This window comes from Lichenostomus cassidix, chromosome 8 (genome assembly GCF_008360975.1).
Source record: "Lichenostomus cassidix isolate B80296 chromosome 8, HeHo_3.0, whole genome shotgun sequence".
NCBI classification, from domain to species: Eukaryota; Metazoa; Chordata; class Aves; order Passeriformes; family Meliphagidae; genus Lichenostomus; species Lichenostomus cassidix.
The window spans coordinates 7,200,072-7,216,148 of record NC_139489.1 but is presented as its reverse complement, the minus strand read 5'-3'; the positions used below and the strand labels follow the sequence as shown (position 1 = coordinate 7,216,148).

At 39.3% G+C, this 16,077-nt stretch overlaps 1 protein-coding gene across 2 annotated transcripts in view; it reads right to left on the bottom strand.

Moving 5' to 3' along the window:
- Positions 1 to 16,077, bottom strand: part of SPATA6 (spermatogenesis associated 6) — a 49,428-nt gene that overhangs the window by 7,524 nt on the left and 25,827 nt on the right. The window contains exons 11-13 of one of the 2 annotated variants that reach the window (XM_085067649.1): positions 13,111 to 13,210; positions 10,318 to 10,385; positions 6,489 to 6,693 (exon numbers count right to left, since the gene is read on the bottom strand). In XM_085067649.1, coding sequence (XP_084923775.1) covers positions 6,513 to 6,693; positions 10,318 to 10,385; positions 13,111 to 13,210 — 349 coding nt within the window. In that variant the 3' untranslated portion in view covers positions 6,489 to 6,512. Of the gene's footprint in view, positions 1 to 716; positions 6,694 to 10,317; positions 10,386 to 13,110; positions 13,211 to 16,077 lie in introns of those variants that run through there. The other variant, XM_085067648.1, reaches the window with a different exon arrangement.

Genomic DNA, 16,077 nt, shown 5'->3' with positions numbered 1-16,077 from the left:
GAATTATCCTCCACAGAGCCAGAAGATACCAAAAAGGAGCAGGATCCCTCCACACGTCCATGTTCTCCCACTCCAGGGAGTCAGGGCTTGGTGCAAACAAGTGAGACCAGGGTTTGATCCTCATATGATCCCCATCCCTCGATGGTTCTTGTGGGTCCCTTCCAGCTCAGAATATTCTGTGAAATCTACCTTTTTTTTTTTTTTTAATTTAAACCAGCAGATCAATGCAAAATTGAGCACTTCATGGTTGTCATTTCCAAATTACTCGGTTTATATCTCAATCTTCTGCAATTGTTTTGGGTGTAAGACTGGGTAGCACCAAGGGATGCATCAATTTATAGGATCTGCATAAGCTGCAATTAAGGAAAATCCTGAAATACATGAAAAACCTCAATTTTGATTGGCCACATTCCCATAACTTATTGATAATTCAACTCACTCGAGTATTATTCACTGTTTTCCTTCTCCCTGCTTTTTTTATCTCTTGACAAGTTTACAAAGAGAAGAATGGAGCTGATCTGAGCTGCATTCCATCCAATCTGCTGCCTCCACAAACGGCAGAGAAGCTAAATGAAGCCCAGAACATATGGCACTGTGCTGACAGAGCTCCCAAACTGGTTCTGCATGAGCAACAAGGAACATCTTGAAACGCACAAGACATATGTGTTTTAGGAAGAAGATTGAAGTGTTTCATAATAAAACAGGACAAAGTGAAATACAAGTGCTGTATAAAATTTTAATTAAAAACTGGTTTTACCCCTTGACGTGAATATACAATATGTTTCCCAGATGGATTTCATATTTAAGTATTATCCAAACCAGAAACATAAATGAGACAAATAAAGCCTTCAAAAATGGCACAGAGGCTAAAATGTATGTAAACACTAGATGACTGTGGTGAAAACAAGGCAGGCAGGGAAAGCAACCTCTTAGCAAGTGTTTACTACTGGAATACTGAATGAAACAGTTCCTACAACTACAGTCAGTGTAACAATACAAATACCAGCATTAGAATTCACCACCACTCAGTGATGTAAATGGTGCTTTTGTTACTCAGGAGTTTCACAGGTTATTTCCTACACTGATAATTCATGGTGTAGAAATGCATAATTCATGGCCTGCCAGGCATCAAACACTCTCAACGTCTGCCCTGCTCCCAGCCTCCCACCCTGCTCTGTGTGAAGCTCTGTTCATTCCATGCCATCAGCTCCACAAGGTTATGCAAAGGCCTGGCCACAGAACAGAATTTTTGTGCTGTCTCCTCAGGATCAGTAAATCCTTATGAACCAGGAGGGATGTTGTTTTGCAGCAGCAAACTACCTTCCCGGAGGAGGTGAGATCCCCACTGCTCAGGCTGCAGGGAATTCTCTGCTGGGCCTGAAGAAATCACCCAGAATTGAAGGGAAATACTCATGAAGAAGAAGTACAATCTCCACACAGATCAAGCAAAGAGAAAGATTACAGTTCCTTTATGTTGCCATCCAGACAAATTATCACCGCACTTCAGAGAATTTCTCACAAAGACAAACTAGGAACAAACTCCTTGCCTTTGGCAAGCCAACACTGATAAAAGGAGCTGCAGCCACATCTTTTAAGGGCTTTGGTTGATGATGTTTTGAATTCCATGGGGAAAGCAACAGAAACCAACAGTAATCAAGGGGACTTGTGCTTAATAGTTCCTGTGCAATGGAAACAGGAATATTGGGGGTTTCAATCACTTCCCACAATGTGGCTGTATTTGTTGGAACTGAAAGGAACTGGGCAAAGATCAATTCTTTGCTGCTCCCAGAGACATCACCTAAGCCAGACACCCCTTCTGTCAGGGAGGCAGCTCATCAAGATCAGCCCTAAAAGTGTTGTTGTCTCTTAGCTTCAAGTGTTCTAACTGAAACCAAGAGTCTCAATTTCATTGATATGAAAGTTTCTTCAAATTCCTTGATGACTAAACAAATCTCATGAGAAATTCTCAGCATTCCGATAATGATCACTCCATAACCACTGAAGTAATTAACACCATGGCCTTTCCTATGACCCAGAGATTCCACATTACCAGCTTGGTACAGCAAGAGACCACTGCTAAAAGGCTGAGAATTTTGTTGCATAGTTCAGTGTTTCAGAAAACATTTCAAGCTTAAAAATTGGAAAGAGCAGAATTATGTACCAAGTTATTCCTCGCACACAGAGTGGGAAGGCAGAGATTCCTTCCAGCATTCTCTGACAAACCCATGGTACACCACACAAAACTTTCCACTGTCACATTGTACCCTTTTTTCCTGGGCAGAGGATGAGGACAAATGATATGAGAGATCTTAGCAGTGTTGGTTAGTACAAAGGGCAAACAGCACAAAGATGTCAGCATGAAAAAGTAACTTATATTAAAAAAAAGAAAAAAAAATATCATAAGAGCAATCAGTGGGAGGATATGAACCTCGATCATGCAGGAGACAGAAGCTGAGCAAGATACCAACTGCAAAGATTAGCTCCTAAGAGTGCATGTAGTAAAGCAGCTCATTAGCTTTTCTAGCCCTCTCTGATCAAGACAGAAATCTATTAAATCTGATTAAGATTTGTTTAATAATTGTCTGATTAAAACACAATAAACCTGGAAAAATTAAAATAAAACCTTTTTAGTAACCTGGAGATGAGATGGGACTTTTTAGCCAGGCTTCTGTAAAATAATTTCTTTAACATTCACCTCAGGATCCCAAAGCACTTCACAGTCATTTAATTAAGCTTCAACAGAGCACAAACTCCCCATTTTACAGCTGAGGTAACAATGAGAAGGGGTTTGGAAAAGACTATTTAATACTGAACCGAGCTAAATGTTCTGTTATTTTACCCCAAAAATAGATTCCCAACATCTCCAGGTAGATTTCATTCTCCCCTGACAATTTTAGCACCTCTGAAGTAATAGTAAAATTCAAACATGCGATGCACAATCTAAAGAACAGCCCTCATCACTTCCCAAGCTGCTCAGCTTTGGAGCACAACCACTGTTTCCCATCTATCTTACAAAGCTGCTCCTACCTTGTCCCATCCCTATGCTTCTTATCCTCAGTGGAGCAATTTAAGCTTCTCTTCCTCTAAGTCAAAAACTTAGATAAGGCAAATCATTAAAGAGTTTGACATTTTTCCCTTTAATTCACATCAGGTCAATGACTGAGTGATTTCCAAAGCAGCTACTCCTCAGCCAAGGAGTTGCATTTGTACTGAACACAGGCAGGCTGCTTGTCTAAAGCCTGCCCAGGATCCTAAACTATACCAAGTTATTCATGGGAGAGATAGAAGGGAACAAGTAGGAAACAGAGTCTGACTCACTAAAATTAAAGTGATTTAAATATTGCACTGATTGCATCCTGCAAGCATCACTGGATACTGAACAGCTTTTGGTGAGAACACTTGTGGGCTATAATAACTTGGGGAGGGCAAGAGAGAGACATAGACTCTACAGAAAAGCACTAATTCACTCCTAATCTGGCCCATTATTGCCAGATTTGAGTAGGCAGCTTTCCTTTAGGAGCTAAAATGACGGGGGTGGAATTATGCCATCCCACTGTCACTAACAACTTTGTGGATGGGAAAAGATAAGGAACGAGCACAGAAAATGCTATTTAAAGCTCCACTCAGGAACCCAGAAATTTGCATTTGATAGAAGGGATTTAAATTGTATTAGAAGGCTAGGTGCACTAAACAATTACAGTTTATTACTGTGTTGGTTCAGTGCCTGAACCTCCACTTCTCCCATGCTGCAGGGCAGAGGAGCAGCCATGCTCAGAGCTGTGTGTGTTGGCAGGGCTACCTGAGCAAACAGAGAGGGAAAAATTATTCTGAATACAAAGTGCCCTGAAGATTTTGGGGACAGACTGCAGTCATTTGGGTCTGAGGTCACATTCCAGAGGAAAGTTTTCCATTTACCAAACTGGATTTCCAGCACAGTGCTTGGAAGAGACACTTTGCTGTATCACGGTGTGTGAGCTGTGGAATGACTCTGACCCAGGAGAGGAACATCTCCTGCAGCAGCTGATTCAGAGAGACATTGAACACACATCTCCCTCCCAGCTGGAGCAGGGCCAAAGACACTCAGAGTCTGTCTGCTCAGTTTGTTGTTATGCTGCACAAGAAGGTTACACTGAGAATATTAATACTGGTCAAAATTCAATAATGACACTTTTTTCTCCCATCCAGTTTTCATCTTTGCTGAAAATTTTTCGTCTTTAATGAGAACTGAAAATTGCCATATTACCATATGCTTCCTTTCTTCAGCTAGGGGAATTAAATGGATATTATTCCTCTGCCATTCCTCTGGATCCCTTGAAAAAATGACCCTGCTTTTTTATAGTGGCTCCCAACCTTTCTCATCCCCTCCTTGTGTCTTGAATTCATGCCAACTTGTGTCCTTCACCAAACATACAGAAAAACCCCACAACAATCCCTTAGCATTCAGGAATTCTTATACTCTGAACAAATAGGGAGTGAAATCTGGTGAACTGTTGGGGAGGGAAAAATCAAACATGTTTTCTATGTCACAGAACCACATCAGGCCAAAGGGGTGCAGCTGATCTTCAGAAGGAAAACTTTTACTCAGCTGTAACAATGGGGAGGGTAGTGCACAGAGAATATTGAATGAAAACTGCAGGATACCAGGAGAATAACACTGAATCTTACGGCTCAAACCCATACAGGAAACTGCAGCAACCTTCAGGTTTCAACACATTAATTTTAAACCAAAAGCTTGGGAAGTATCTCTCAGAATCAGCCCTGCTCAGTTAGGATCTATTTTAATATAACCACTCATCTGAACAGCAAGAAAACTATTCCTTTGTGGACTAATATGGGTTCACTGGAGAGGCCAGTGAACACCAGGTCCTGGTAGCACAAGCCTCCATGGCCTCCATGCCTTCAGGGGCACAGCTTGGGCAAGCTTTACTTTCCACTTCTGCAAAAAAAAGTGCCTTGCTACCTCATAGAGTGACTCGGCACTTCTCCATAGCATAGACTGTGCAACTAATGCCCTCTGAAAGCACTAATGTGCTAAATGGCAGCAGGGACAGGAAGTTATCACTGTTAATCCGCCTCAACTGGTTCCACAGTTACAAGAAATAGAAATGGCTGTCTGTATGTGAGACACTTCCTCTGAGAGTGCCCTTGCCTGAAACAGCAGCACACAGCCCTTCCACGTGCTCTCCCACCAGCGGAATTGCTCACCAACTGCTTTCTCAAATCAATTATGTTGTCTCAGCATTAAAGGAGGGAAGGCAGAATAGACCAACTTTTTGTTTATCTAGGCATGCTGGCAGGTTCCAGTCATATGTTGTACCATCTGTAGTGCTAACTTTATCCTTTATCTAATCACAACAGGTAAAATGGCATTGGTGGAGCCAACTCTGTTCGCTCAGATAGGGAGGCAGCCAGAACAGGCATTTGTTCTTTCCGCATTCTGAGGGGAAGCAGGAGATGGACACTCTTGCCCTTTTAAAACATTCTGCTTTTCAATGGATGGGCAATTTGCCCTGGCCTGCTAATGTGGGATCTGCTCAGTGCAAGGCTGAAAAGGTTCCATCCCTGGGGAAAGTATCGAGCTGCTGATGAACATTTGGTGGCCTTTCGCAAAAACAAAGTGATTTCTGCCAACAGGATCCCAGCAGACAGGGACGGAGAGACTCCAAATTAGGTGGGATTGTGATGCAGGAATTTCACAAGGCCTGTACAGAACACAGGGAGCTTGCTGACTAGCTCTGGTCTTTCCCCCTGCACACTCCTTTCTTATTCATATTTTTTAAAATGGTAAGTGTATTGGCAAATGTCATGGCTGCATTCAGGAGAACATGGAAGCTTTCAAATGCAAAAGGCTGTGTGAAGATGACCTTTCATCTGATACAGAGGCTGCTGGGCTGGGTGGTTTTCTTTTAAAATTTCACAGTATTAGAACACTTGTGACTAAAGGTGCTCAAAATCACCTCAAATACATGCCTAAAGGTGCTACAGTACCAGAGTTTGTGCTCTTCTCCAAAATAAACAATTCAAAGGCAATTTTCTAGAAAACAATTCTCTTTGTCCCAGATGGATCACTTTTAAACCAACACTCACATTCACCTTCCCCTTTAGGTCCCGTCTCTGACCACCAGCACATACTGCTTTTTCAACCAATTCTGTTTATGTTGCTAAATAGATTTAGTTATTTAATAAGAACTGGCTGCAGCTGAAACCTGAGTTGATGTCAGGCAGGAATGTCCAGCAGACCTATTAGTCTTCAAATTACTCTATTTTCATAGTCTCAAAGGAGCAACACCATCTTGCTTAACAGTGGAGGGGCTTGCTGTTAGGGATTTTTTGTTTCTTTTTTTGGAGGTGGATGTTAATCACTTCCTTTTGTCAACCCAGCCCAAACCCCCATTTCTCCAAAACCCTGCCCAACCATAATGACACCTTGAAAAAAAGAGTACTAATATTGTTATATAAAAATAGGTTTAGTTACAAATACTGTATACCGTGCGTTTTCAGGTGAGCTGCTTTCAGGAATGTGTTTCTTGGTCTGAAACAGCACCAGCAGTTTTTTGGTACATGTTTCTGTATATTTTTCCAAGACTCTCCTCAAAGATTGCTCTGTAAGGCTTCTCTTTGTACACAGCTGCAGGACCAGACCAATATTCACCATTATCCAAGTGAACAGGAGCCTTCTGCTGCACTGGAAGACTGTCAGAGGAAAGAAGATAAGAAACAATGATCGAATCAAGATATGGAACAGGAATCAGCAGCACAAAACCAGCAGAAATACCAATGTAGAGCTGCTAAGCACAGATTACCTTCCACAAACCAAAATAAAAACTGCACTGCAGTACTTTTAGGAAATGGGAACCCCCCTATGTTATTCATTCACACAAATCCTCCCCCCCTTATCTGAGTACACTTTGTAATGCCCCCCAAATAGAATTAATCTTCAGAGAACCTGCAGTGATGGTGCTGTATTTTTGTAGGCTGTGTGACTAGGCAAGAGCAACACGGTAGGATTTTTGTGTCCTTTGAAGGTTAAATTGTAACCACAAGCAGCTATTTCAATATGAAGACAATCTATCAAGGGAATATTAAATTACTGTGGTTGCAGCTGTAAAGTGCTCTATCGGAAGCATCTTGGATTAAGTATTCGACCAAATACATTTTGATATAGTGGCAATCCTGTGCTCCTTCCCCACCCCGTCTTCTGTGTCACTGTTTTAATACTAAACACAAATACAAGCTCATCTTTCAGTTGCTTTGAGAAATTATTTCCTAGACCTATGAAGTGAAATTTATACTCTGAAAATCATTACAAAACACTGACAAGTCTGAATAGTTTATATCTAAACATCATGACTATTTGCTTCCTCTTGATACTTTCAAAACAAAGGTTTGTGTCATATAATTAAATGAGCAATTTCGCTGTAATAAAGCATGAAACAAGAAGCTCAAAAATCATCAGAAACAAATTACAACCGAGGTGACATTTTTCACATCTGCTCAGAGATTTAGGCACTTAAGACACTTAAAAATTAGGGCTGAGTTATCTCCAGCTTTTTGCAAATGTTCTCAGTCTGGGAAATGAAACTGTAAATGTGAAGCTTAAGGTGACCATCTTCAGTTAGGAAATGGATTACATTTCACAGGGCAGCTTTACAGTTTCTTATATACTTGTCATTTATTAATGATAGTTACTTCTACGATCAAACCAGTATTTAAAACTTCAACCTCAAGTTAATATCTGGCAACATGTAACAAAACTGAAAGAAACCTTATATCAAATCTATGAATACATGTATCCATCTGCATCAAAACACAAGGTTTTTACTTCAAGAACAGGATAGGACAACAAGAGGAAGATGTAGGATCAATTTTCTAAATTCACATCTCCAACCTTCCACTGTCCCGTGCAAAACACAAGAAGGAACAGCTTTTGCTTTTAGATTTCTTACATTCAAATATTAGGGTGATGCCAACCTAAACCAAATAAAACAAAACCTCTTGTGTGGCTCCAATATTTAAAATAGAGGAAGGCCACTTTCACACTTACTCAAGAAAGCCCCATCATTTAATGTCAGTCAACGGCATGGAGCAAATTTAAACCTGTTTATCATCCTGTGTTCTGTGCTTCACAATCTGGACACAAAGAAACTAACTTACCAAACAAAATCAATAGAGAAGTTATACAGGCCTGTGTTAAATGCAGAGGAGTCAATACTCTGGGGACTCATCAACAAGTGAAGTCTCACCTCTTTCCTGCCGTTTGTGGTACCTCAGTTCTGATGGAGAATTTTCAGGCAATCACAGCCCTAGGAGTAGCACTAGTAAGTACATATCAAACAGCTCTGACACTCTTTTCATTGGGATCCATTTCCATCAGGCAGCCTTGTGCTTGCCTTTCTTCTCCTAAAAGCTGAATTTACCTAGAGACACTCAAAATCTCACCACTTTAATTGCACTAAAGACTCAAAACCCAAAAATAACTTCTACAAGTTCCTTATTCTGGTACTGACAAGGACTTATAAAAAGACATAAGCTTAATTTTCCCTTCTCTTTTTGGAGGGGTGTGTGTTTGTATTTCCATTAGCCAGTGTTTGTGCATGAGATACCTGGACAAAACTACAGCCAAGTTAGGGAAGAGTCCCTCTCCTGTCTCAACTGGAAACCAGCTGACAACCTGAGCTAAGCAATCTGGGAATTACACTCACAAATCATATTAACAGCAGGATTTCTGCACGCAACTCCCTGCTCTGAAATACCTGTCATATGCTTTTGTTCCCTCATACATCTCCTTTAAGAGTCCCAGAAGTTCTTTTCTGAGTGAATCATATACTAAATATTTCACAAAACACAGACCTTTTCCTTACTCCCAGTGGTTTTCAATCATCCATCTACTTTACTGCCAGCATTTGGTCGACAGCACCCTGTCCTTCCATGAACTCGGGCTCTGTCCTTGTATCCTGTTTATGAGCACTGTGGCAAACACTCAGCAATCTGACTGTCCTCGAGTCCTTTATGTCTCACCCCCAGTGCTGCCAACCTCTAAGCCCGAGGAGCAGTCCTCTCCCAACTTGAGTGCCACATTTCATATCCCATCACTTCAGTATTCTGGAATATTAGGGTTTGTTTTTTATTTTTTTCCATGGGCTGCAGTTTCAGCATAAATCTCAAAGTCCCAAAGCCGCCTCAAAACAAAAACTTGCACTTTCTGTCTCACACACACATCCTATACAGTTTAATTGCACCAGCTGTCAGGACAAAGGATAAGGGAGCAGAAAGGCTACACAGAATACAGGAGTGAGCACAGGTACAGGAGACACAACTCCAGCAGCAACCTCACAGACACATGGAAATCTGAGTAATCCTTTACAAACCATAGGAATTTAAGAAAAAAAAGCTAGCAAATCGTAAGTGAACTTTGTAGATCTTTCAAACTGCAGGTAGACATTTGCTATGATACCCATACTGAAATACCCTCTTTTCAGGGGTATACAGTGGTGATTTGGGATGCCTTTGTTAGAAAACATTGCATCCCATTTAATTATTAAAAAACCCCTTTTATTTTCTAATGGCAACCATTAATATGGCACCAGAGTTCTACAATTTCTCCTTTAATATAAAGAAAACCAGAAAGGCCATAGGAGCCAAAAGGAGTTAGTATCTTTCCTCCCATAGGTACCCAAAACATTGTACAAAATACTGTGTGCATACACAGAGAACATCAATGTTGGTAACTTCAGCTACAGAATTCAACAAAATCAATCAATCAATCAGTTTCTTACAAGAAAATTATTCAAATTAATCTCTGGTCATGTATGTGAGGAATACACAGAGTAATTAATCTACATAAACCAGGATTTTAAGATCTCAGGTTTCCGAGACAGCTTCTGAAATATGGCATGCTGAATCATTAACCTATACATATAAACTTGTTTTATTTTTAAATACACTTAAATTTATTTTTGCACTCCCACAGTTTTAAGAAAAAAAATAATCAATTATTATTTTTAAAGTGACATTGCTCTCTGGATGATAAATTCCAAAATCTACTGCCCAAAAATCATTTTTATAACCAAGTCAAGTTCCAAAACCAGCGTTTTATGAACACTATACTGACACAGTGCCAAACACTATCAAAGGCATAATTATATTTAACTGCATTTTGCATTTAGGTGAGAAAGCTTGGTATGACTAATTCCAACAGAAACCTTTTCCCTGTGCAATGTATGACATAGCTCAACAGAGGAAGAGAAATTTTTAGCTAAATTTAAAGGGGAATATTGAGTCTGACTGTTTTGTCTTGGTCAGAGAAAAACTCATTACCTGGTCTGCAGCTCACTCAGGGTTAAGGGTGCATTATCTGAAGGTTCTCTTGTCAGAGGGAAATCATCCTAAAAAAAACCCAGAAATCAAAATCTCATTACCTTGGTTTCTGATTACAATGATCTCATTTCAAAAATACTTTCTTTCCATTTAGAGGACTATTAAAGTGCTTACATTTCTTGGGGGAGAAAGGGACAAAGTGTAATGAGCCAAATACCATTTATGAACACTTTTAATTAAGTTCAGCACAATTCAGCTAATAATTTTCAGGTAATAAACTGGAAAGAATTTCTAGACAGTGTAAATCTAGAGAACTATGCAGACAGCACAATAATCTTCAGTAATTTCCAACAAACATGTTGGCAAAATGCTATGAAACCTACTGCTAACTGCTTTTGTGTTTCTGCTAGACAAGGGGAAAAAGGACCTAAAACTTACTATGTTATCCATTTCATGTGTTTTACCAGACAGAAGCATTCCACCCACCTGAATTCTTCAGTTCCATATCCAAGGCTGAGTAGGTGCTTACTGAAGTTTAAAAAAAATCTGATACACTTAATGACCCTTCAGTCAGGTTTTCTCAGTTGCTAGAATGCAGTTCTACCTTCCAAATGCTATCTAGACATTAATTAACCCGAATTTGCTCTCTTAAGTAATAAAGAAACAAAACACCCATGTGGAGGGAGCCAGTTGCTCACCTGAGATGGGATGGTAGAAATTTCACCACACACAATCACGTTCACTCTACTCTGAAGAGCAAAGACCCTACATAAGAGGTGATATTAAGTGATGCTTTCAGCACAAGTCAATTGCTGTAAGGATTGGTAAACAAAGTCATCTTTCATGCTATAGGAGAAATAATTGGAAAAAAGACTGCAGTAAAAATAATCACACTTGCTGGTAACACAGAACTGGGAGAAAAGACAATAAATATAGTGGTAGATGGCAATAAGATGCAGAGCAAGCTGAACAGCAGCATATGGATGAGGAAAAACCTGAGAGAATTTATTGTGGTGAAATACAAGGTAATAAGTGTGTTTGTAAACAGGAAAGCTCTCTTCCTTCAGCAGTCACAGACTACAAAGCACTGAAGAGGAAATGGGGTACAGTGGTAAATAAAATTCTGCAGCATTTGCCAGAGGCAAATTATGTTCTGGAAAGCAAAAAAAAGATGGAAACATTACAATACTGTTAGAATGTCACAGCAGAAAGGTACAGTGGACACCCCAAGGAATCTGCAGCAGAGCTCCAGTCACACTATTTTTACAGAGCACTACGAAAATGAAATTTTGGAAGACACAGCTGGATGCTTCTGGGAATGGTTACTTAGCATTAGGCTCTTTGGAATGAAACAGAATAAGAGGTACTTTTTAACCTTTCAAAGTTTGAAGAGGATCTAGACTGGAGCCAGAATCTGCTCACCTCAGCAGCAGCTCCCAAAATTGCAACATTCATTTATAAACTCAGGGAGGTTCAGCATGAACTAGATCAACTAGTCTTAATATGCAAGAGAAAAGATTTTTCTGAGTTTAAAACAAAACCAACAACAGCTAAACTAAAAATGAAGATTGAACAGAAATGAGAAAATAATCAGATTAAGTGAGAATGAAGAGAGACAATGAGCTGCCCAACATGGGGGACACAAATAAATAAACAAATACATTTGGGGACACAAATAAACAAACAAATAAATAAATAAGGACTTCAGACAGACCTTCCTCAGTACATCCTCAAGTAAACAAAGATCACTTCTACCATGGGTTTCCTGTAGCCAGTGGAGTACCCTTATCCCAGCCAGCACTACCCTTGCTGTGGGGAATGTGACGGGGGACATCAGGGCTCCCACACTTTTTATCCCACTTCCCACTAACACAGGAAACTACAGCTGAGGGAAAAGGTGGACAGCTGGGGACCACAGCAACTTAAAATTGCACCAACATTCAAAAGCAGATTTCTGTCAACATTCCATTTTCTAAGAGAGAAACCAAAGCAAAAAAAGATGCCTTTGTCCACTTTGGGAGACTTATGTCTCTTCTAACCCATCAATAACATTTCTGAGGTAGCTTGCCAGAGCTCCCAATCAACTTATAATCACCATTATGGTCATTATATCATAATCATCTCTCATCCTCATGTCCTTTTTATCTTACCTTTTTTTTGCCCCACCTTACACTCAACACTTTCTGCAGATGCACAGTCTTGTTATTCAGTTGGTACAAAGCTCTGGCACTTTTTGAGAAACTGTGTTTCTTGAAATTACAATAGGAAAAATTTTTGTCTGTCTAAAGCCACACCTCAGAATTTCATCAAGGGTAAAATATTCTGTTCCTGGGTGTAATCTCATTAGACAAAGAGCTCTGTTCATTGAAAGCCAGGTAATTAAGGCCAAAAAAGTGCACATCGGAAGAATAACATTAGCTCTAGAAACAGCTGGATACATGCAGCTGCTGATGTGCAGCTGCACAACATGTTGAGCCTTGAAATTCTACACATCTGTAACATTTTTTGCTTAAATTGGAAGTGGAGAATCAGAATATAAAAAACCCCAAATCCCAATATAATTGCCCTCAATAAGCCATGAGAGGGTTGCCTGTACCACTTGCCCATCAAGGCTAAAGATAAGGAGGCTTCTGAAATCAGTGTGAAACAGTTCAGCTCACACACCAAATCCGTATTTCTACAATCAAGGCTGTCTCAAAGGATAACTTTATAATAAATCCAAGACTGTAGGCACAGCTCTCTTTTTCAGCCATTTTGGAGTAAAGAAGGGATTTAGTTTGCAGTCAAACTTACAAATATTAAGCGCTGTCTAGCACTGTGTGTCCTTAAAAGATTTTTCACTCTTTTATGGATCTCATCTCCATTTGCTGTGGAAGGCCAACCAGAGCTAAATCTGCAAGGAGAAGAGGAAAAACAAAGAGAAGAAATATTTTCTTGTGGAAAAGCTCATTGATTCAGACTTTTTTTTCCTTTTAATTATGAGGCATGCATTACTTCCTTCTATTTGGAACACACACAATGTTTAGATTGGATTCTTTTTCTCCTCTGGGGTACAAGTGAAGAAACATTTCAAAGCAGTGCATAAACAGTATGCAGCCACAACATCAACAAAAGATGCAAAACTTAGAAAATGTTGATGATTTTGTAACTGGAGTAATATTTCTGTAATGTTTGTGTGATCCTTACAGAATATAAAAGCTATACTATTCCCAGTGATCAGGTTTCATTTTCCTCTCTTTAAAGGAAGTATTGCACACGTGAAGTTCTTTTCACTGGAATAAATCAAAAGGAAGGTAATCCCAATGCATGCAAATTGGAAAACACATTGAGTTAAAGACCTGCATATTCAGTCCTTATTTCACAATAACTGCATTTTAAATTTTTGGGGTTTTTTTTAATATTAAAAGCCATGCAGCTTACTTGGTATGAGTAACTTAAAACAAACAGCTACTTTTGGATTTTACCCTTTTATGTTTTTTACCACTTTTTTTTCCACTTTGCTAAAAAAAGCCCTCATCCTTCTCAGTAAATTCAGAAGCTGGCAGAAATTTCATATCAATAGTTATTCTCAGTCTGTTAAGGGAGGCAACTAAGGTTTTAAGAATAGGATTGTTTACATGCCAATCACATGTTATTACATTCATTTTTTTTAAGAGAAATCAATAGAAGGAAAGAACAATTGGGCTTCCTTATATAAGCTCATCACACTGGATAGAAACAGAGCACCAATTCAAGACTGTGCATCCTCATTTCAATGTTTCCTAAACTCTGAGAGCTTGATTTTACACCAAGAAAATCAGCACTCATGATGTGCTATGATGCTAATGTGAACTGGGGTCACTGGGCGAGCTGGGAGCTGGCAAACCAGGCCACTGCAATGTGAGCTGAGGAACAGCAGCCAGCAGCAGCACGGAGCTGCCATTCCCTGGCTGGATTAGGAGCACCAGGAGCACCGACATGCTTTGATAGCTTCCCAAATTTGATGCAGTGGAGAAACAGCATGACTCTGAACCCTGAGATTCCACAGTTTGTTCTGTACAGGGACTTGGACTGCCAGCTCTTCTGCTCTCTTCTCTCCAATTTATCACACTCCCTGCATTATCCAGTCTATCACTCTCAAATCCCCAGTCTGATCGTGCCTGGCTCCGTTCACCTTCACCAAACCTCCAGAAATCTCAGCACAGCTGAAGAACAGCCCAGCTCCTTCCAAAAAGAACAAACCAAGTGCACAGAGAAAGCTTCAGTACAAAACAAGCAACCTGGCAATGTTAAAATTAATGGAAGCAGGATCCTGAAAACGGAAAGTGCCAGATTACCTTGAAGGTTGCAAGAAGGGCATGGAGTTCTTTGCAAGCTTTTGGATCATTCCTTTTATTACCAGAGACAGAGACTGAAATATAACTAGAAAGTAACCAGTTCTCTGCTTTTGAGTAATCTTCTTCTATTTTCTTTTATCTAAGCAACTTATTTGGATTCACTTATTGTTGCTTATATGTCCAAAATACCTCTCTTGGTTCTAAATAGCTCCAGTATTTTCAGCCTATTTATGGTTTCTTTAAAACAATTCTTCTACTTGTGAATGCTTCTATTTTTCTTCAAGAAAGGGTGCCAAGAAATGACACAATATTGGAAGTATATAACACACGATCTATATGGGGATGTTTTTCCATATTTCTAATCATTTTATCATTGTTTATCCTTTGATCATTACAAGCAGGAATTTTCAGCAAGTTGGCTATAGCACTCATATTCCTATCCTGAGAATTTTACAATTTATTCCAAACCCAAAAACATGTATAGCAAATTCATACTGTACAATTCTTTTACATACTAGAATCCAGCCATCTGTTGCATTAAAAGAACTCACATAACTTCTCCTAAAAGAAAGTAAATTGTTTTGTGAATTTTGTTAGGGGAGAAAAGCACTGCCTCTAAAGAAACAGAAGTCTGAGTCCCTTAAGCAGGAAGGAATGTTCATTTCCCTAATGCAGTCAAACCCCATTTGATGTACTGCATTACAATGCATGTGCTCTACCACCCGTATTTTGAAAAAAACCTATATTTTTTCAAAAGAAGAAAGGTGAGGGAAAGGGGCTGCAGTGGTATTATCATCTTATTACTTCCCATTAGAATTTACAACATTTACTGATACTAAAGAACCTCTGAAACGCATGTTTAAAAATCTGCATCCTAGATGCAGTAAGAGTGAGTCATTTCCCATTTGACAAATAAAAGATAGAGCCATGAAGTCATGGCATTTTTTCTTATTTATACAGCAGCTGCTGTTCTTCCAACACTCAGTCTGCTTGCTCTGTGAAGTTGGAATAGATTGCCTTTGGGAAATAAATTTTATGAAATTCGTATGTAAGATTTCAGATCATTGTTATTAATAGTAAATTTACAAATATCCTTGGAGATAAATGTAGTTACTTTTGGGAAAAAAAAGAAAACCCAGCTTGCTATTGTATTCAGTTAGAGAATACATGGCTATGTCTGCAAGAAGATTTAAGTACTTAATTCGAGAACTATTAAATTCTTTCTCCAGGTGATTTTATGGATCAATCCACTAGTGTGCGCTGTGGTATAACAAATGTTGGCCACTCACACAGACCCCAAACTTCATTACCGAGAAAAAAATAAAAGAAAAATCTTAAGTGTGATTAAAAATGGTATCAGCTTCTTTTTAATTAGCTTTTCTACTATTTTTATAATTTTGGTAACAACTATAGTGTCGAATCCACGTTTAAAGTATAATGTTAA